General features: G+C 45.1%; 1 protein-coding gene across 3 annotated transcripts in view; it reads right to left on the minus strand.

The window, feature by feature from the left end:
• The window catches only part of LOC129817060 (E3 ubiquitin-protein ligase Siah2), a 36,660-nt gene extending 15,570 nt beyond the window's left edge, over positions 1–21,090 (minus strand). For 2 of the 3 annotated variants that reach the window (XM_055872045.1, XM_055872044.1), the window contains exon 1: positions 20,536–21,090. In XM_055872045.1, the coding sequence (XP_055728020.1) occupies positions 20,536–20,943 (408 nt within the window). In that variant the 5' untranslated portion in view covers positions 20,944–21,090. Of the gene's footprint in view, positions 1–10,084; positions 11,527–20,535 lie in introns of those variants that run through there. The other variant, XM_055872046.1, reaches the window with a different exon arrangement.
• Positions 21,091–21,633: the final 543 nt, after the last annotated feature.

The raw sequence follows: 21,633 nt of genomic DNA on the forward strand, positions 1-21,633 counted from the left end.
TGCGCCTTCTTCACAACGCCGTCTGTGTGGGTGGACCAATTCAGTTTGTCCGTGATGTGTACGCCGAGGAACTTAAAACTTACTACCCTCTCCACTACTGTCCCGTCGATGTGGATAGGGGGGTGCTCCCTCTGCTGTTTCCTGAAGTCCACAATCAACTCCTTTGTTTTGTTGACATTGAGTGTGAGGTTATTTTCCTGACACCACATTCCGAGGGCCCTCACCTCCTCCCTGTAGGCCGTCTCGTCGTTGTTGGTAATCAAGCCTACCACTGTAGTGCCGTCCACAAACTTGATGATTGAGTTGGAGGCGTGCATGGCCTAGCAGTCGTGGGCGAGCAGGGAGTACAGGAGAGGGCTGGGAACGCACCCTTGTGGGGCCCCAGTGTTGAGGATCAGCGGGGTGGAGATGTTGTTACCTACCCTCGCCACCTGGGGGCGGCCCGTCAGGAAGTCCAGTACCCAGTTGCACAGGGCGGGGTCGAGACCCAAGGTTTCGAGCTTGATGACGAGTTGAGGGTACTATGGTGTTAAATGCTGAGCTGTAGTCGATGAACAGCATTCTCACATAGGTATTCCTCTTGTCCAGATGGGTTAGGGCAGTGTGCAGTGTGGTTGCGATCGCGTCGTCTGTGGACCTATTGGGTCGTTAAGCAAATTGGAGTGGGTCTAGGGTGTCAGGTAGGGTGGAGGTGATATGGTCCTTGACTAGTCTCTCAAAGCACTTCATGATGACGGAAGTGAGTGCTACGGGGCGGTAGTCGTTTAGCTCAGTTACCTTAGCTTTCTTGGGAACAGGAGCAATGGTGGCCCTCTTGAAGCATGTGGGAACAGCATACTGGGATAAGGATTGATTGAATATGTCCGTAAACACACCAGCCAGCTGGTCTGAGGACACGGCTGGGAATGCCGTCTGGGCCTGCAGCCTTGCGAGGGTTAACGCGTTTAAATGTTTTACTCACCTCGGCTGCAGTGAAGAAGAGCCCGCAGGTTTTGGTAGCGGGCCGTGTCAGTGGCACTGTATTGTCCTCAAAGTGAGCAAAGAAGTTGTTTAGTCTGTCTGGGAGTAAGACATCCTGGTCCGCGACGGGGCTGGTTTTCTTTTTGTAATCCGTGATTGACTGCAGACCCTGCCACATACCTCTTGTGTCTGAGCTGTTGAATTGCGACTCTACTTTGTCTCTATACTGGCACTTAGCTTGTTTGATTGCCTTGTAGAGGGAATAGCTACACTGTTTGTATTCGGTCATGCTTCCGGTCACCTTGCCCTGGTTAAAAGCAGTGGTTCGCGCTTTCAGTTTCGCGCGAATGCTGCCATCAATCCACGGGTTCTGGTTTGGGAATGTTTTAATCGTTGTTGTGGGTATAACGTCTCCGATGCACTTTCTAATGAACTCGCTCACCGAATCAGCGTATTCGTCAATGTTGTTGTTTGACGCAATGCGGAACATTTCCCAATCCACGTGAACCAAGCAGTCTTGAAGCATGGAATCAGATTGGTCGGACCAGCGTTGAACAGACCTGATCGCGGGCGCTTCTTGTTTTAATTTCTGTTTGTAGGCTGGAAGCAACAAAATTGAGTCGTGGTCAGCTTTTCCAAAAGGAGGGCGGGGGAGGGCCTTCTATGCGTCGCGGATTTAGAATAACAATGATCCAGGGTTTTACCAGCCCTGGATCGCTGTCCCGTGTGAATGTAAGTATGCTCTCTCTAATTCTCTCTTTCTTTCTCTCTCTCGGAGGACCTGAGCCCTAGGACCATACCTCAGGACTACCTGGCATGATGACTCCTTGTTGTCCCCAGTCCACCTGGCCGTGCTGCTGCTCCAGTTTCAACTGTTCTGCCTATGGAACCCTGACCTGTCACTGCGATTACGATTATTTGACCATGCTGGTCATTTATGAACATTTTAACATCTTGGCCATGTTCTGTTATAATCTCCACCCGGCACAGCCAGAAGAGGACTGGCCACCCCTCATAGCCTGGTTCCTCTAGGTTTCTTCCTAGCCACTCTGCTTCTACACCTGCGCTGTTTGGGGTTTTAGGCTGGGTTTCTGTACAGCACTTTGATATATCAGCTGATGTAAGAAGGGCTATGTAAATACATTTGATATATTGCCTTGTAATTCCATTAACAAAACCCACCACATATCTTTAAGATATTTTATAATCTCTCTACCTCATGAGGGAGGAAAATGAAAGTTCACAGAATTAACAAGTAATGGTTGTCCTGCCAATAAATTGTTGATTCTACTGATATACATTGTTTATTAAGTGATTAAAACTTGTAATTCCGTTACCAATTTACCAACAAAATAAATATCACTAACGCCATTATTACAACTGAATTGGCTGCGATGGGAAATCATAAGACACAACCCCACTGTTGGGCCACCTTCTACCGTCCTTTCACTGGCATACTGTTATGGTCAGCTCATAACTGTTTTCTTTGTCTTTGTTGGTTAAACCAAAAGTGTTAAAACAGTCAGTCTCAACAACCCTTCTCTCTCGCCCCCTCTCTGCCTCTCTCTCCAGTTAAATGTCACCTCTCCCAGTTCTTACTGACACCTACCCACGAGCCCCCTCTTTCCATTTACTGTAACCAGCATCCTGACCCACTGAGCACCGACCCACACTGAAAGTCCATGTCCATTGAAAAGTAGTTGAAATTTGGTCAGTCTACCCTGGCCTTGATGTTAATGGATTGTACCAAATCTGAACCTATCATAGACGAATGTTTCACAAGTTTGGATATCACAGTACAGTTAAGTGAGTAGAGCACAGTACTGAGTACAGTACAGCAACTTACTGTACAGTGAGTAGAGCACAGTAGAGTAAAGTAAAATACAATAAAGTAAAGTACAGTTATTGTACTGTACTCTGTGTTCTTCAATGTCCAATTATGCATTTCTGTGTAGTACACATCAGGGACCCATGATTTAATTCCGTTAGCAGGTGTAAATCCACTTCACTTACCATAGTTCAATAGCCAAAATATATTTTTTCAAACTCAAAGTGCCATGTCATAGCAGACACCGAATTCTTTCTGCAGACATCGTTGAATCTTAAGTCGAAGCAGATATTTAAGAGTTTTTTGGAAACCACGGTCGCATATAAAACTGAAGGGAGATTCCATTACCAAAGTTTACATTTGCAAAGTTCAAACACAAAATCAATTTTTTCAAATGTTTCAGTGTAAACTGTTAAGTAGTCCTTGTGCATAGAGTTGTATGGTTTGTTAAACTTTGAAATCAATGGTGTTTTTTTGGAATACATTTTAAAGTGAAAAAACAGAGTCCATGATTCTCTCTCTTAAATTCTGTCCAACACAGCCAACCTCAATTATAAGCTGGTCAGCAATCAATTAACACATGACATGTAACCATTTCAAATTTGAGAAGATGAATAAAAACACCCAGTTGTGTGACCATTAAATGTGAGGGCATTGCTAGAAAATTAATTTACTGACAACCTCCTGAAGCAGCAGTAAAACACTGCCAACCCCACCTCAATTCAGCTGAGAGACCCAGCTTCTCTCCCACCACTACCTCTTGAGATGACCAACTCAAAGTACGCAAACTACGTCACTGGCTGTGCAGGAGTGGAACGGTCAGGCCTGTTCTAACAGTTACAAGTTGTTAGCTACACTGAATTATTGAACAGCTTCTCAGACTAAGACAACTTTCGCCTGGGCAACTTCCTCACTGCTTTGCCGGGCTGGGTTGGTATCGACTGACTGGATGAGGCACTTTGGAAGCACTCCTTATGAGGTAGAGAGTGTCTTGTCCTCCCTCCAGGATGTGTCCCATCAGGCCTATGAAGTTGCAGACTCATCAGTCCTGCTAAGTGGCTACTCTTCACAAAGCAGCAGGGCTTGCTGGGAGACCTGGTCCAGAGACTACAAGGTACCTGGGTTAATGGGTCTCAGACTAACCTGAAAGAAGACTTTACAGATCAGTCAATTAGAGAGTCTGGGATCACAGCCCTGGAGTAGTGTACATTAGTGCAATTTTAATCGTTGTGCTCAAAAACAGAACTATAAACTAGAGGTTGACCGATTATGATTTTTTAACGCCGATACCGATTATTGGAGTACCAAAAAAAGCCGATATTGATTAAATCAGCCAATTGATTGATTGATATATTTGTAATAATGACAATTACAACAATACTGAATGAACACTTATTTTAACTTAATATAATACATAAATAAAATCAATTTAGTCTCACATAAATAATGAAACGTTCAATTTGGTTTAAATAATGCAAAAACAAAAGTGCAATATGTGCCATGTAAAACAGCTAACGTTTCATTTCCTTGCTCAGAACATGAGAACATATGAAGCTGGTGGTTCCTTTGAAGATGAGTCTTCAATATTCCCAGTTAAGAAGTTAAGTTGTAGTTTTTATAGGAATTATAGGACTATTTCTCTCTATATCATTTGTATTTTATATACCTTTGACTATTGGATGTTCTTATAGGCACTATAGTATTGCCAGCCTAATCTCGGGAGTTGATAGGCTTCAAGTCATAAACAGCGTTGTGCTTTAAGCATTGCAAAGAGCTGCTGGCAAATGCAGGAAAGTGCTGTTTGAATGAATGCTTATGAGCCTGCTACTACCTACCACCGCTCAGTCAGACTGCTCTATCAAATCATAGACTTAATTATAATATAATAAACACACAGAAATATGAGCCGTAGGTCATTAATATGGTCAAACCCGGAAACTATCATTTCGAAAACAAAACGTTTATTCTTTCAGTGAAATACGGAACCGTTACGTATTTTATTGAACGGGTTGCAACCCTAAGTCTAAATATTGCTATTACATTGCACAACCTTCAATGTTCTGTCATAATTATGTAAAATTCTGGCAAATTATTTACAGTCTTTGTCAGGAAGAAATGGTCTTCACACAGTTCACAACGAGCCAGGCGGCCCAAACTGCTACATATACCCTGACTCTGCTGGCACTGAACGCAAGAGAACACAATTTCCCTCGTTAATATTGCCTGCTAACATGAAACTTTTAACTAAATATGCAGGTTTTTAAAAAATATACTGTGCATTGATATTAAGAAAGGCATTGATGTTTATGGTTAGGTTCATTGGTGCTACGATTGTGCTTTTTTCACGAATGCGCTTTGTTAAATCATCCTCCGTTTGGCGTAGTAGGCTGCGATTCGATTATAAATTAACAGGCACTGCATTGATTATATGCAACGCAGGACAAGCTAGTTAAACTAGTAATATCATCAATCATGTGTAGTTAACTAATGATTATGTTAAGATTGATTGTTTTTTATAAAGGTAAGTTTAATGCTAGCTAGCAACTTACCTTGGCTCCTTGCTGCACTCGCGTAATAGGTGGTCAGCCTGCCACACAGTCTCATCGTGGATTGCAATGTAATCGGCGTCCAAAAATACAGATTACCAATTGTTATGAAAACGGCCCTGCCGATTAAATCGGTCGACCTCGACTATAAACGGACCGATTTATTTCATATTGACAGAGCAGATTGGAGAAAATGAGATGTGTGTGAGATGGTTGTACAGATACTGTAAATATGTGTGTGTGTGTTGTCTAGGCAGATCCCCTGAGACAGAGCCCTTGGGAGGAGTGCTGGTGGTGCTGAGGGAACTTAACTCCTTGGAGCCTGACTGCATCATTAACCGCCAGACTCAGAACACAAACCCTGCTAGCTAGTCTCCATCCTGCAGCTCTCTCTCTTCTCCACGGATGGTTGGAATGTCCCACGAGACAGAGAGAGGGAGGGTAAATAATGATCAAAAGGGAGAGAGAAGATGGATGATGTAAGCAAAAAAAGGAGAGGGAGAAGTGGCGAGCTCAAGAGAAGTGTGGAGGGTGGCGAGCTCAAGAGAAGTGTGGAGGGTGGCGAGCTCAAGAGGAGTGTGAGGAGGGTGGCGAGCTCAAGAGGAGTGTGAGGAGGGTGGCAAGCTCAAGAGAAGTGTGGAGAGTGGCGAGCTCAAGAGAAGTGTGGAGGGTGGCGAGCTCAAGAGAAGTGTGAGGAGGGTGGCGAGCTCAAGAGGAGTGTGAGGAGGGTGGCGAGATCAAGAGGAGTGTGAGGAGAGTGGCGAGCTCAAGAGAAGTGTGAGGAGGGTGGCGAGCTCAAGAGAAGTGTGAGGAGGGTGGCGAGCTCAAGAGAAGTGTGAGGAGGGTGGCGAGCTCAAGAGAAGTGTGAGGAGGGTGGCGAGCTCAAGAGAAGTGTGAGGAGGGTGGCGAGCTCAAGAGAAGTGTGAGGAGGGTGGCGAGCTCAAGAGAAGTGTGAGGAGGGTGGCGAGTTCAAGAGAAGTGTGAGGAGGGTGGCGAGCTCAAGAGAAGTGTGAGGAGGGTGGCGAGCTCAAGAGAAGTGTGAGGAGGGTGGCGAGCTCAAGAGAAGTGTGAGGAGGGTGGCGAGCTCAAGAGAAGTGTGAGGAGGGTGGCGAGCTCAAGAGAAGTGTGAGGAGGGTGGCGAGATCAAGAGAAGTGTGAGGAGGGTGGCGAGATCAAGAGAAGTGTGAGGAGGGTGGCGAGATCAAGAGAAGTGTGAGGAGGGTGGCGAGATCAAGAGAAGTGTGAGGAGGGTGGCGAGATCAAGAGAAGTGTGAGGAGGGTGGCGAGCTCAAGAGAAGTGTGAGGAGGGTGGCGAGCTCAAGAGAAGTGTGAGGAGGGTGGCGAGATCAAGAGAAGTGTGAGGAGGGTGGCGAGATCAAGAGAAGTGTGAGGAGGGTGGCGAGATCAAGAGAAGTGTGAGGAGGGTGGCGAGATCAAGAGAAGTGTGAGGAGGGTGGCGAGATCAAGAGAAGTGTGAGGAGGGTGGCGAGATCAAGAGAAGTGTGAGGAGGGTGGCGAGATCAAGAGAAGTGTGAGGAGGGTGGCGAGATCAAGAGAAGTGTGAGGAGGGTGGCGAGATCAAGAGAATAGCAACGTGGATGTAGACGTTCCCTAAAAAAAAAAATCCCTCTGAGCAAATTTCAGGTCTACTGAGCGCAAACTTGAACGTTGTGAAAATTCTTTACAACTTCCAGTGCGTGTTTACTGTGAACACTGAGGCTATACCTGCTTTAAGTTAGTTTTAACAGTGGACAAGTAGGCTACTGTGGCTATTTGATCATAATGTAGGCTTAACAGAGTGGTCTACCATCATCAACGGAGAAAATGCATCCCAAATGGAAATAGCTTACAGTAGCAGCCAAAGTGTGGTGTTTATTGTAGGCCTACATTCCATGAGACGTTTGAACAAAACCATGCAGAGCTTGACATGAATCTGTTTATCTACTTGTCCTTCAGACAAGGTGAGTGAAAATGTTGTTTAATGCAAGAAACCACTTTACAAAATAAAATGAATTAGTATTCCTTTCTTCCTAGGTTTTGGCCTTTCTAGGGAGTTTTTCCTAGCCACCGTGCTTCTACACCTGCATTGCTTGCTGTTTGGGGTTTTAGGCTGGGTTTCTGTACAGCACTTCGAGATATTAGCTGATGTACAAAGGGCTATATAAAATAAACTTGATTGATTGATTGATTGATATTCCCATACCATTATTATATAGAATCAGACAAATGATGCTACCCTCTACCTATTTAGCTTATTCAAGTCCATCTCAAAATACAACACGGCCCCTTTACCTGACTTGATTTTCAAAGATAGAAATGTACACGTTTTGTGCTCTTGTAGGAAGCAATCAGTACAAACTACATGCAGCTCTCGCTTTGATCTCAAAACAAGCACATCTACTCATGACCGCTCATGCTGTAAACACAGTCCAGTTCAAAGTAAATGGCACAGATTAATATATGGCAATGGTCCATTAGCATAGGCCTACTGCAGCTCTGATTGGTTATCCTGCACCGGTCTGTGTAGAATCCTACTCCGATGCATTCTGCCTACAACAAAATATCTTGCATATTTAGTTTTTCACACTCAGTCTTGCATAGTTTGTTTTGTTTTGGTATGTTGCATTGAAAGTGGATTATATTGCGCTGATTGATCACAATTCCCATAGTAAAAGGAAATGTTGATAGTGTTAACTTCTTGACGCTTTATTTATTTACAGATTTATTTATTTATTTTTTAAATAACGTTCCCAAGGTAAACTGACTATTTCTCAGGTCCAGATCATAGAATATGCATATCATTTACAGATTAGGATAGAAAACACTCCAAAGTTTCCAAAACTGTCAATATTGTCTGTGAGTATAACAAAACTGATTCTGCAGGCGAAAACCTGAGGAAATCTACCCGGAAGTGATTTCTTTTATTTTTTAACTGTGTTTCCTTGCCCGTCTTTCTTCCATTTAAAGTACCAACATTCCATTCTTCCATCCTTTTCCAATGGCTTCCTCAGGCTGTGACCAGGCTTTAGACATAGTTTCAGGCTTTTATTTTGAAAAATGAGCAAGATTTTTCAAAACTAATCAGGTGTCCTTTGATTAGTTTCCTGCGCGCGAGAGGGGTAGCTCTCCATTTTCTTTCTCTCTTTTATTGAATAGGTTACGGTCCAGTTGAAATATTATCGATTATGATTGTTAAAAACAACCTGAGGATTGATTATAAAAAACCTCTGACATGTTTCTACAAACATTACGGATACTTTTTGGAATTTTCGTCAAACGGAACGAGGCTTTGGTTTTCTGAACATAACGCACAACCCAATTGGCGTTTTTTTGTTATAAAAGTAATATTTATCGAACAAAAATAACATTTATTGTGTAACTGGGAGTCTCGTGAGTGCAAACATCTGAAGATTATCAAAGGTAAGCGATTAATTTTATTGCTTTTCTGACTTTCGTGACCAAGCTAATTTGGGGCTAGCTGTTCTAGCATTGATTGAAACACTCACAAAAGCTTGGATTGCTTTCGCTGCAAAGCATATTTTCAAAATCTGACACGATAGGTGGATTAACAACAAGCTAAGCTGTGTTTTGGTATATTTCACTTGTGATTGCATGATTATAAATATTTTTAGTAATATTTTGCGCCCTGCAATTCAGCGGTTGTTTAGGAAAATGATCCCGCTAAAGAGATCCATAGCGCAGAGAGGTTAACTAACATGGAAAACTCTAGAAAGTTGAGTGAAGTTCAATCTCATGTTTCTCTGCGGAAGCTGGAATTTCTTCTGCGCGCAGCTTCGAGGAAACATTGGATGTAGAGGTAGACAGAGAGAAAAACAGAGGGAAAGGAAAAAACAATGGTGAACTGTAGAAGAAAAGCAAGAAGTTGGTGAGGAATAGAAAGAGAGCAGGTGTGGTCCTCTCCTGTAGTTCCAGTGAGAGGCAGTGACCTCATGGTTCTCTGCCTGGGAAGCGTGATGAGGTCATAATGACAGACTACTGAACAGAGTACCCAGAGGCTCATGTGTCCCGAACAGTCATCCAGCTGCCAGACCAGGGGTGTTTGATTACCCTCTTGCCCAGGGAATGGGTCACAGAGGGTCGTCTGCATCCTCTCCATCTCCCCCCACCCCTCCAACCCCAGCCATTACACCCACCACCTCCTTTCCATTCCTCTGCCCACACTAGGATCAATAGCAATCTGGCTAAAAGTTTGGGATAAGATTGGCCGGCAGTGAGAGACTGTCTAGTAATTGGGTTAGAGGCATCAAATTTCCCGGATTGAACACCACACGTTCCATTACCTGTTCTTCTTATCCAATTGTTTTTCCTTCAGTCACACTCTTTCCCTGGCTGCAATAGCAAGCTTCAACATGAGATATAGCAACATTGTTTTGATGCCATGGTGAGAGGAGAGGGCTTATAATTTTAGTACAAGACTTTCCTTCATCTGCTGCTAAATATTCAACATCATGCAAAACAGAGGCAAGAATTTCATCAAACGAGTTACATTGTGGTGGTAAAAACGGCTCTGGGCATAACTACCCTCACATCAGCAGCAAGACCCCCAATGACAAGCATCACACAAACTCTTCAAAAGAATACAGAACCCTCTGAGGGGATAGACACCTAAAAGACGGGGTTTATAAATTATTAATTGCTCTTTTAGCAGTATCTAGCTGATCTAAAGTGTCGTGTAAAAATACTAGGTTTAAACTGTCTGAAAGGTTGCTGAGTAAATGAAGGTACTCACCTTGCTCCCCTGTTGAGGATTGGTGCGGCAGATGGGTCGAGTCGTGCCCCCCACCGCAACCCTGACTTCTGACCCCAGCCCAGCCCCTGTCGTGACCCCCGTGCTGACCCCGTGATGGCGGTGCCACCCCAGGAGGCAGCGCCACTGAGCCATCTCCCTCAGGAGAGGCAGGCAGGATGCAGGGCACAGCATGACGCGTGAGAATGGACACACACACACCCTGTCTGACACACTATCCCTCAACCAATTTCACGCACCACTGAGTCTTTACTATACCCCCCCCCACGAGACCAATCAATGGCCGTGCTCTTCCTTCACAAGCGGATCCAATCCAAATCTCAATTCCTGTATACCAAAGTCCTGCTGAATTCACAGTCTCAAGTAGTTTAGGGGCTAAATCCCTTCTGCACTCTAAGGATAGAATACCTCTCCGGCTCAACCATAAGCCAGGTAAGAGAGATGAGGAGGCTCCACAACTGGCCTGCTGGCTACATAAAGCAATCTGAGTATCAGTCCCCAAAGCACATTGCTGTAATGTAACGGCAGCCTGAGGTATAAGGAGAGCTGTCTGCCTAACTGACTGCTCTAATGGTGCAGTAACGGCTGAAAATACACAAAGTCCCTAATATCGGTTTCACACAGTCAATGGTATGCATGTCTCTAAGTGTGAATGAATGGGTGTGTGTCTGTCCGGTCCACAGTCACACTAAGTTACCTCTAGCACTAATACTGCCACCAGCCAAGCTCAGCTCACATTTATTGTGCCTCTGACTGAACACACTGAAATCAGCCCACTGTTTCTCTCCCGCCAGGCAGCCTAAACAAAGCCACGAGGAGCTCCGAACCTCTCTGCTGTGGAGGAATTCAGCTGCTTCTCTTCTCTCTCTCTCTCACACAAACGCAGTCTGATGCTCAGCACACAGCAGCATAGAGCCCCGCTGACTAGCTACCTCACCGTCCATCCTCTACCCAGAGAGAACATTCAGTACCGCCATTGTATGACTTCAGCCAGACTCAGGCATGTGCTGTATCAGCCACACAGCTAAACACTAGCAAGCATCTCTAGAGAAGATGAACAGACCAATGGACATGGAGGGTAACAGCTGCCTCTCACTCGTTCCAGCGCTCCCCCTTTCCTGCTCCCTCCCTTCCTGGCGGTCTCCTGCAGCAGTCAAATGCAAACAACTCTCAATGACAGCTCCTCCTCGATGGCTTACCGAGCTAAACACACGACCAACAGCAGAATAGTGGCTGTCACACACAGCAAACGCTCCTACTGAATCACCTGAAGCTGGACACAGGAATGCCTGCATAACACACACACACTCTGCTGCGCTCTCCTTTCAGCTCAGCGCGGTGACAGACAAGGTTCCGCGCAAAAACATTCCCCCATCGAACAACTGCAGCACACACACGAATGGAGGAGGCGGGGAGACAGACTGCCTGTGTGTGTGTGTGTGGGGGGGGGGGGGGGGGGGCACTGTATTCGTCACAGCAGCATCCCTCCCTCTGCATATTGGGATACATCCTCAGTGTAAATCAGTTTATACTGCAGAGTTTGTTTACTGGATTTCCATTGAATGTTGTATATGTTGACTATGTGTCTCTTCAGTTTTTACATTGTCTATGTCAACAACCCCCTGGCCTTCCTCTCCCATGTTTTTCTTTGTCCCTCTCTTTTTCCCTCTGCCCCTGTAGGACAGACTGTTCAGACTCCAGAGCAGACTCACCATCCTCTGGCCTTTTTCTTGCAGATTGTGTGTGTGTGTGTGTGTGTGTGTGTGTGTGTGTGTGTGTGTGTGTATGTGGGGGGGGGGCTGGTTTCATTGATTCTGGCAGGTAGCTGATCGAAGAGCAGCTGGCCTTGGCCGACTGACTTTCCATTTCCCCAGCATCGTTTCCATGGTGTCCCCCCTATCCAAGGCCAGCCTCTAATACCTCCCTCAATGGGATGTGGATGAGAAGCCAGAGGTACATGTATGCGTGTACACTTGTGTCTGGAGGCTAGGACACACCTCAGTCTAAAAACAAGACAACAGATTCAGCAGCAGGTCCTGCCAGAGGAGAGAGGTTCTGCTAATGCAATGCCTTCAGAACACCCACCACCGCCAAGTTTATAAACAAGCGGTATGACAGTAGGCACACATACATAGTGTGTGCAAATGCACACAATCATAAAGACACCGAAATGCATATGGATAGATGTGCAGACACAGACAACCACACGACACCCCTACATAAGCTGCATAGCTAACTGTCAGCATCCCTGCAGTGTACAGTCGTGGCCAAAAGTTGAAAATGACACAAATATTAATTTTCACAAAGTCTGCTGCCTCAGTTTGTATGATGGCAATTTGCATATACTCCAGAATGTTATGAAGAGTGATCAGATGAATTGCAAAAAGTTCCACTGCATTTCAGCCATGCCACAAAAGTACCAGCTGACATCATGTCAGTGATTCTCTCATTAACACAGGTGTGAGTGTTGACAAGGACAAGGCTGGAGATCACTCTGTCATGCTCATTGAAGCTTCCAGTCTGTTATTCGAAATCAAAAGGAAGGTGGTGCTTGGAATATTGTTGTTCCTCTGTCAATCACGGTTACCTGCAAGGAAACACGTGCCGTCATCATTGCTTTGCACAAAAAGGGCTTCACAGGCAAGGATATTGCTGCCAGTAAGATTGCACATAAATCAACCATTTATCAGATCATCAAGAACTTCAAGGAGAACGGTTCAATTGTTGTGACGAAGGCTTCAGGGCTCCCAAGAAAGTCCAGCAAGCGCCAGGACCGTCTCCTAAAGTTGATTCAGCAGCGGGATCGGGGCACCACGAGTACAGAGCTTGCTCAGGAATGGCAGCAGGCAGGTGTGAGTGCATCTGCACGCACAGTGAGGCGAAGACTTTTGGAGGATGGCCTGGTGTCAAGAAGGGCAGCAAAGAAGCCACTTCTCTCCAGGAAAAACATCAGGGACAGACTGATATTCTGCAAAAGGTACAGGGATTGGACTGCTGAGGACTGGGGTAAAGTCATTTTCTCTGATGAATCCCCTTTCCGATTGTTTGGGGCATCCGGAAAAAAGCTTGTCCGGAGAAGACAAGGTGAGCGCTACCATCAGTCCTGTGTCATGCCATCAGTAAAGCATCCTGAGACCATTTATGTGTGGGGTTGTTTCTCAGTCAAGGGAGTGGGCTCACTCAAAATCTTGCCTAAGAGCACAGCCATGAATAAAGAATGGTACCAACACATTCTCTGAGAGCAACTTCTCCCAACCATCCAGGAACAGTTTGGTGACGAACAATGCATTTTCCAGCATGATGGAGCACCTTGCTACAGGGCAAAAGTGATAACTAAGTGGCTCAGGGAACAAAACATCAATATTTTGGGTCCGTGGCCAGGAAACTCCCCAGACCTTAATCCCATTGAGAACTTGTGGTCAATCCTCAAGAGGCAGGTGGACAAACAAAACCCCACAAATTCTGACAAACTCCAAGCATTGATTATGCAAGAATGGGCTGCCATCAGTCAGGATGTGGCCTAGAAGTTAATTGACAGCATGCCAGGGCAGATTGCAGAGGTCTTGAAAAAGAAGGGTCAACACTGCAAATATTGACTCTTTGCATCAACTTCATGTAACTGTCAATAAAAGCCTTTGACATTTATGAAATGCTTGTAATTATACTTCAGTATTCCATAGTAACATCTGACAAAAATATCTAAAGACACTGAAGCAGCAAACTTTGTGGAAATCAATCTTTGTGTCATTCTCAAAACTTTTGGCCACGACTGTACATGGCTGAATATGTATAGTGTTAGCTGTGGGTGACAGTATCAGGTGAGGTTACAATTAGGGAAAGGGAGATACCTAGTCAGTTGTACAACTGAATGCCTTCAACTGAAATGTGTCTTCCCCATTTAACCCAACCCCTCTGAATCAGACAGCTGGAGTCATGTGTGATGTAATGAGGCACACGCATGCACACACACAAACTCATACACTGCAGTGCAACATGGACAAGTGCCATGGACAAGGACAAACAGGATGCCTCTGAAGCCAAAAAGGACCAGGAGCCTCCATTACTGCCAAATAATGGATGATTAAAGTGTGAGAGCAAAGGGAAGGAGATGGGGAGCAAGACTAGAACAGGAAGGGAAAGTACTCCCTGTATATTAGCTTCATCCTTCTGGATTTTATTTCTCCTGTTACTATTTCTATCATTTTTCTTTCACTCCGTATCGCTGGAAGGGCTCGTAAGCAAGCATTTCCCGGTCAAGTCTACTCCCGCTGTATTTGACACGTGTGACAAATAACATTTCATTTGAAAGAGAGAATGAGGCCTTTTGCCAGGCCGTCATTGTAAATAAGAATTTGTTCTTAACTGACTTGCATAGTTAAATAAAAGGTTAAATCAATAAATAAAAAATTATAAATGAGTAGGTGTGATAGTGAATGAGGAAATAACAAGAAAAAGCATGAGAGGAAGAGAATGACGAGTGAGAAAAGGCATGATTAAAAGACCGACATCGCGCAGAGACAGACAGGTGATCAGTGTTCTTAATCACCAGGCAATTCAATTAAGTGCTGACGGGTGAGGGTTTATGGTGCAGTCAGGTGTGACCATCACTCTGGCCTGGCTGAGGTGAATGACTCCTCACACAGGAGAGAGGGAGGAGGAGTAGAGATAAGGGGAAGGAGAGGAGAAAGGAAGAGTAGAGGACAGACACACTGATGATCTGGTCACTGATTCAGCAGTATAATAAAAATGGACCGATGTGGTGGTAGCTGGGCTAGGAGCTCATAAAGCAGATAAATCAGGATCTTTTGTTTTCATGATGACATTCATTCAAGTACATCTCACCCCCACTGAGCCCAGGCTGCTAATACAGCATGATGAAAACACGTTCCAGTCAATAAATCCCATTCAGGGGCTTGGTGAACACACACAGCAACCATACACACCCTACCGCAGTCGATCGCAATCAACCCGGTTGATCTCCAAGGCATTTCTAGTCGCCAAACATCTGTAAAAAACCCAACGATAAAGCCTTGAGTTCCACTCAAAAAATAATAATTATCGCACATTTGGCGGTAGGGTGCACCCGATTCAGTCCTGCGTGTTCTGATTTGAACCATTTCATGTGTCTGAAGGTACAAACTCTGCCTTCCCGACGGGCCCGGAGAACAAGTCAAGTGCACTACTGTTCTCTCCCACCGCTGAGACTGACCATCAGATGCAGGCACTATCAGCCCAGTAAAATAAAAAATAAAAAGCAAATGATTTGAATATATGCTCACTCAGCTGTGCCTCATAAGTAATACGACTGATCGATTGCCAGTGTGATCAAATAGCCTACCAAAAAATGGTCAGGACAATAATGCATTGGCAGGGCAATTCAAGCAAAGCCAATATGCGGTGATAATGTATTGGGCCTATAGCCTACTCCACAAACCTCATTGCTACAGTAATGTTTTTAATAGCTTCATATGGCATAGGATTACATTTTTTAAGTCATGTTTAAAAAAAATCTAAGCGGAAGATCTCGGTTTGTATTTTGATTCAGAAAGTGATCTTGACTCAGAAACGGTTGGTGACCACTACCGTACCACATACATCAGTAGAATGAGTTATTGAGATGTATGTCTGAAAAATAGCATTCCAAGACAGTTCTATACATTTATGGAAGGGAAAGCATATTACACTACTGGAACAATCAATACTACTACACAGGCAGGCAGGTGGAGATGTTATCATATGGCTCCGGCTAGAGACTCTCCCCTCAGCTATAACCACAAGACCACAACACAGAAGCACAAGTGTCAATCACAACGCTGACACACACACACACACACAGGAGAGCAACACTTCAGAGGGGATGGGGTTGGATTGGCAACCTGCCAGCGTTTGTGTGGAAACACACACACACACCCTACATAGTGACACACACACACACACACACACACCAACTGGAGACATGAGGAAATGTATTTGTGGATAGGACGATATTTTCAGGTTGACTGAGTGTGAAAATTTGATGATGGCTTTGAGAAGGAGAGCCGAGGAGATGCAGGGGAAGACTGACGAGGAGAAAGGAGAGGAGAGCCGAGGAGATAGAATGCCCCAGAGTCTGCTCACGATCCTCTTCATTAAATCACACACTTAACAAGACCGCAGTAGTGAGATCCAGACAGCTAATGCTGGTTTAATCAAATCCCCATTAGAAACCCCCATGGTGAGACATCACATCAGCTGTAATAGCTAGTAGAGGTCGGATATACTGACTCGCAGGGTCTACTACATCCTCCCTGCATTATAAACTCACATTTTATTGGCAATTCCATATGATGTCTATCATTTTAAATTGATGGTCTAAAATTTTTTTTAAACACTGCAGTTCCGTTTCCCTACATTAGATAGTGGCATAGTGGCACTACAGACATGTTGCTGTACAGAGCAGTTGATAAATTCACTGAAAAACAACCACAACAAACATTGCGCCGTCCTACTTCCTAACACCTCCCTTGACATCCTAACAAATGCAAACAAATAAATAATGAATAAAGGTAACGCAAAAGTATGCAACCAACTCAAGACTGCTAATACAAAAACATCCAAAGTAAGGAAGCAGCGCTCACACTAATACTGTAAAACACACCAAATGAACAGCCATTCCATCCACACCACAACTGAGCTGAACTACCATCTGTCATACATCAGCCCTGCTCTCTCTCTAACACACACACGCCTCAGCAGGCGTCCTGCTTTATCGACTAACCACGCCACAACTTTAACCACACACAGACACACACAGACTGCATGCTTCCTCCCAGCAGAGGTCTCAGCTCGGAGGCAGAGGAGTATGCAAAGCAGATGTCACATTGCCTGCTTCTAAAAATAACATTGGGCCATAGAGGCAGAACTGAAGTGAGGAATCACATGCTCGGAAGTGACGCACCCGGCCAGCGCAGCACCACCGGCCATGCAACCGCAAGGGGGATGCTGTAGGGTGGAAGGACCAGACATAGTTAGCATTTCATAAATAGTAAATCAATACAGACCTGACACATCCAATTTAAATCTCTACTTGGGATAACCAATCATGAAATAAGAGGAAGACGATTCTTGACCTGCTAACAGTTTTGCTGCTCCTAAAAAGAGAATGTCCCAACACCTGCACCCTGAAATCGAGCTTTAAGCTTAAGGTTTTTTATTGAGTGGAAACGCCAAATATCCTGACTGGAATTAACCATGTGCGAGTTCCTCTCCATTCAAGTGTTTATTCAGTTGTCAACTCATTTCCTGAAAATGAGTAACCAGAATCCCCTAAGAGGATTTTGTTTTCTTCGATAAACAGGAAATAGTGCATCTTTCCTGCTAAGACAATTGTCTCATGGTGTGTGTGTGTGTGTGTGTGTGTCTGTTCACATGGCCCAATGCCTGATTTCGACAAAAGCTGCAAGGGCACACGGGTCACCCTGCAATCAGCGCAATGGTGAAATTAACCAGAGGCAGCAGGCTAGGCATCCTCACTCCCTCAGCCATATTATGGAGGGAACACCCCTCAGAAAGGCGGGGAACAATGTGTGCATGTGTTTGTGTGGGAGAGAAAGTGATAGGCTAATGAGAGAGAGAGAATGAATGAGCAAGAATGTGTGTGTGTGTGTGTGTGTGTGTGTGTGTGTGTGTGTGTGTGTGTGTGTGTGTGTGTGTGTGTGTGTGTGTGTGTGTGTGTGTGTGTGTGTGTGTGTGTGTGTGTGTGTGTTTTTGATCTGCTTCTAAGCTCAGCTGAAGTGTGAAATGTTGCTGATTTCTCATTAAAATCTCCATTATGAGAGTGGAGGGGAGTGGAGGTAAGTGTGTGTGGGAGGGAATGTGTGTGAGAGGGTTTGTGAGTAGGCGTGTGTGTGTGTGTGTGTGTGTGTGTGTGTGTGTGTGTGTGTAAGACAGACTATGAGACATTACTATTATGATGCATACGTGACTCCTAGTATGTATAATGATGCTTGTGTGTGTTGTTCCCCGTCTGCTGCAATCAGGCTCTGCCATTCTAAATGACTCAGATAAGGGGTGTGATTAGAGGGGTCCAAAAAGGTGTGTTTGTCTGTCCGCACCCGAGCGTCTGTTAGAATCAGCTTTCGTAGCCAACAACAAACCGTCGGGAAGGCAGTTGGCTGTGTGTGAACAACCAACAAAAAACAGGAACCGGTCCAGAATAGACTGACTCCTACCGAAAATAAAGTGTCAGCTCATGCAGGCAGGGAGGCAGGCCTGGGGCTCAGCATATCCATGTCTAATCCCATTACACAATGTGCCGGTTGTAGGCCAACACTGAGACCGTTACAACACTAACACCAGGAGAGGAGAGGACCTGGTTGGGAAAAGTCCAAAATACATCAAAAGTAGCTGCATAAAACAGAGCTCACTGAATAGAGGGAGGATCTCCAAAAAGCCAATCAGTGATGTAGCCTAAACATTGAGCTGCTCCTGAGGAAATGGGCATGCATAAAATCACCATATAACATCTCTTTGTGCAGTGGAGCAGTGGGCTGCAGCTTTAGAGAAGATAAACACAGAAATTCAGAGGAAACACTACTGGAAGAACAAGAGCTGTAATGTTTGGGTCAAGGGTCTGCTTAGTCCTGTGCTGTTATCCGTCATAGTGATACCTGTCCTCAGTGGAAGTTAGAGAAGGTTAAGGGTTCTATGGTGTTGGTACTACTGAGAGATGAGGGCTGAAGATGGTTCGGCTGACTACTGAGGCAGGGCTGGGAAGGACAAGGAAGGACATGGCAGGGCTTCATATAGCTTCAAATGTTCGTCTCTGCAGGACCCTTAGCACCCCGACGAAAACACTTGGGGACATATGGATGGATATACAGACAGGTATTAAATACCAAATGACTGACCTTAGTCTCTTTATCCCCGCTTCTCTCTGACACAGCCTTTAGCCTCAGCCAGAGAGTGAGAAGATGAAGCAGGGATCATCTTTCAAAGGATTGTAGCACCACAGAGCGCTGATACATCTTTAATGCGGCCACATTGCAATCCCAGCACCATTAAGAGGCAGGAGCAGCTACTGCCCTGGCTGACAGAGCGGGAATACATGTGTTTCACACTACCATGAAGTCGAGCGACGGCTTGACTGAGTGGATCCAAGCAAGCATGAATGAGAGTAGTGAGAGCCAATTTAATTGTACACATTAAGCCTCCTCTGCTCCATTTTGAATGTCGGAATCCAAAGGGATTCATGACCCTCAGGACCCTAGGACATTGAGGGAGTTATTTTACGCTGGCCCAGTTTGAACCGGGCAAAAGCCTGTCATGTCATCAGGCGAAAGCGGGGAGGGAGGAGAGCCATTCTCAAATCAAACAGTAAGGCGTCCTTTTGTCAACAAGGCAGCATGGTGCATCACCCAGAAGCTCTTTTCCATAAAATACATTTAGAATGTTCAAACTAGATCTCACTGGAAAGGCAGATAAAGCATATTTATCAAAATTAATTCCCTTTTTGCATGGGAAAACACAGAATCTTAAATTACTACACATCCTTAATTATGTCACTTTTGTTTTGAACTGACTTCGCAGTTGAACAGAGGGGCACCTGGCTCAGGCCCGGGGGACAGCCTGGTTCCAAATCGAATGCAATCATCGTTCAGCCGGTGCAAGACACACCTACACAGGCGTCCGGGCAAGGTTTAATCGAACCCCCTCATTGAGCAGTTAAGAGTGATGATATCAGCACCATCTCAGCAGGTCCAATGAAAGGGTGTGAACTACAAACTGAACCTCTTGATTTGTAAAGGTAATTTGATCAGTCATAACTGTGTGAATGATTGAGCGGATTTACAGAATGTACTGTTGATGATTCACAAAGACAATGACAACACATCTGGTCCTTATGACAACACCAGATACTTTATCTGACAATGTTAGTTCAGACAAGGGCTTCTTGTTATTTGCCAGGCCAGCATTCTTCAATGTTGTGGTCCATTCAATTCTGGTCTTCTCTGACAATTACATGACAAGTGACTAACCATGACAGCAACACAGTATAGATCATAACTAGCTACTTCCCAGTAGTAAAAAAAAAAAAGCAGAGATGCAATAGTAACCCCTGCGTGGCATCAACGTCCAAACCTTCAATTCGAATACACTTTGTTTGCTTTAGACTCATTTAAAGTAACGTTATCCAAGTACAATACACTGGAAGATATCTGATGGGAAGGATGAGACAGTATGGAGATTTACAAACCTGGACATTGTATCATCATCCGAACTCGTTTTGATCTAACTACCGGAACGCACGAGGGACTCGCACACACACTTGTGAAAGTGACTGCGAGCTCTCTTTTAGCTGTCAATCTAGTTATTACTTGGCAGTAAGTACAACAAGCTAGTTAAAATCAGATATCTGCGTATTTCGGATTCAATGGATTTCTGTATTTTCTTACCTTACAAGGAAACGGTAGAGTAGAGGCAACTTTTTCCATAGCCAAGTTCCTGATACTCGGGGTGAGAGGGCCTCGACAAGTTGGACAACAACTCAGCTTTTGACGACATTGGTTGCAAACTAGATGCCCGGCCTGGCATTGCAGAATCGGTGGCAGAACGTAGTCAAAACAAACCGGGCACTCAAACAAGGCTGTAAGTTCAGCAGATTGTCCAGGTAGTGCTGCTGAGGGCAAGGAAACAACAGCGGCAGGTAGAGCCGAGACAGACCCGGCCACAGCTCCTACTCCGGCGGCCGCAACTGCAGCTGCGGCGGCCGCAGCTCCTCCCGAACCTCCGTGCTTTCCTCCTCCTGCTTTCCCGGCACCGAGTCCTCCGCCCCCGCCGCCCGCAGAGGACGGGTGGCTCATAGCGATTAGTTCAGTTCTTTAGGATAAACCCAGCGCGAAGTTTGAAGCCCAGAACACTGTTTACGCACTCCTCGGCGTGGCAGACTCCGCTCCGAGAAATCTACAAGCCCCCGGGGACAGAACATGGCGGCCTGTGTTTGACAGAAAGCAAGTAGTCCATTGGAGAACATGGTTTGGACTGACAGCTTCTGCGCCAATTAGAAAGTGAGCCTGGGCGCTTATGTAACGTGCACTTTCTTCTGCACAGGCTTTGCTGATGCTTCCCAGATCTTACAACGCCGGGATAGGTATTTTATGTATCAGATAACCACATATGTTATAGCAATCTGTCAGTCGACGTGCCAAGCAACCAATGGTTGACGCATGCAACGTCTGAGCATGGGAACGCGACCGTAATCATGAGGTAAAATGAACGTTGGGATCAGAGGTTTTGATAAACCATTGATCGTAAAAGAACATGTCGTGTAAAACATTTAGAACGCTGCACAATTTACTGGACAGTTTGGAACTCCAAGTTATTCATGTGCAATATGATTGCTGTATCCTAGTAGCTGGGTAAGGTTTGACAGGACAGTCCAGTTTCTTACTGTTCATCTCAGGACTATATATAAAAGAAAAAAGAGCACAAGCCTACTGCTTTGATATTCAAGTGTATATTCCCAATAAAATGATAATCAGATTAGGGAGCCA

The sequence above is a fragment of the Salvelinus fontinalis genome, chromosome 2 (genome assembly GCF_029448725.1).
Source record: "Salvelinus fontinalis isolate EN_2023a chromosome 2, ASM2944872v1, whole genome shotgun sequence".
NCBI classification, from domain to species: Eukaryota; Metazoa; Chordata; class Actinopteri; order Salmoniformes; family Salmonidae; genus Salvelinus; species Salvelinus fontinalis.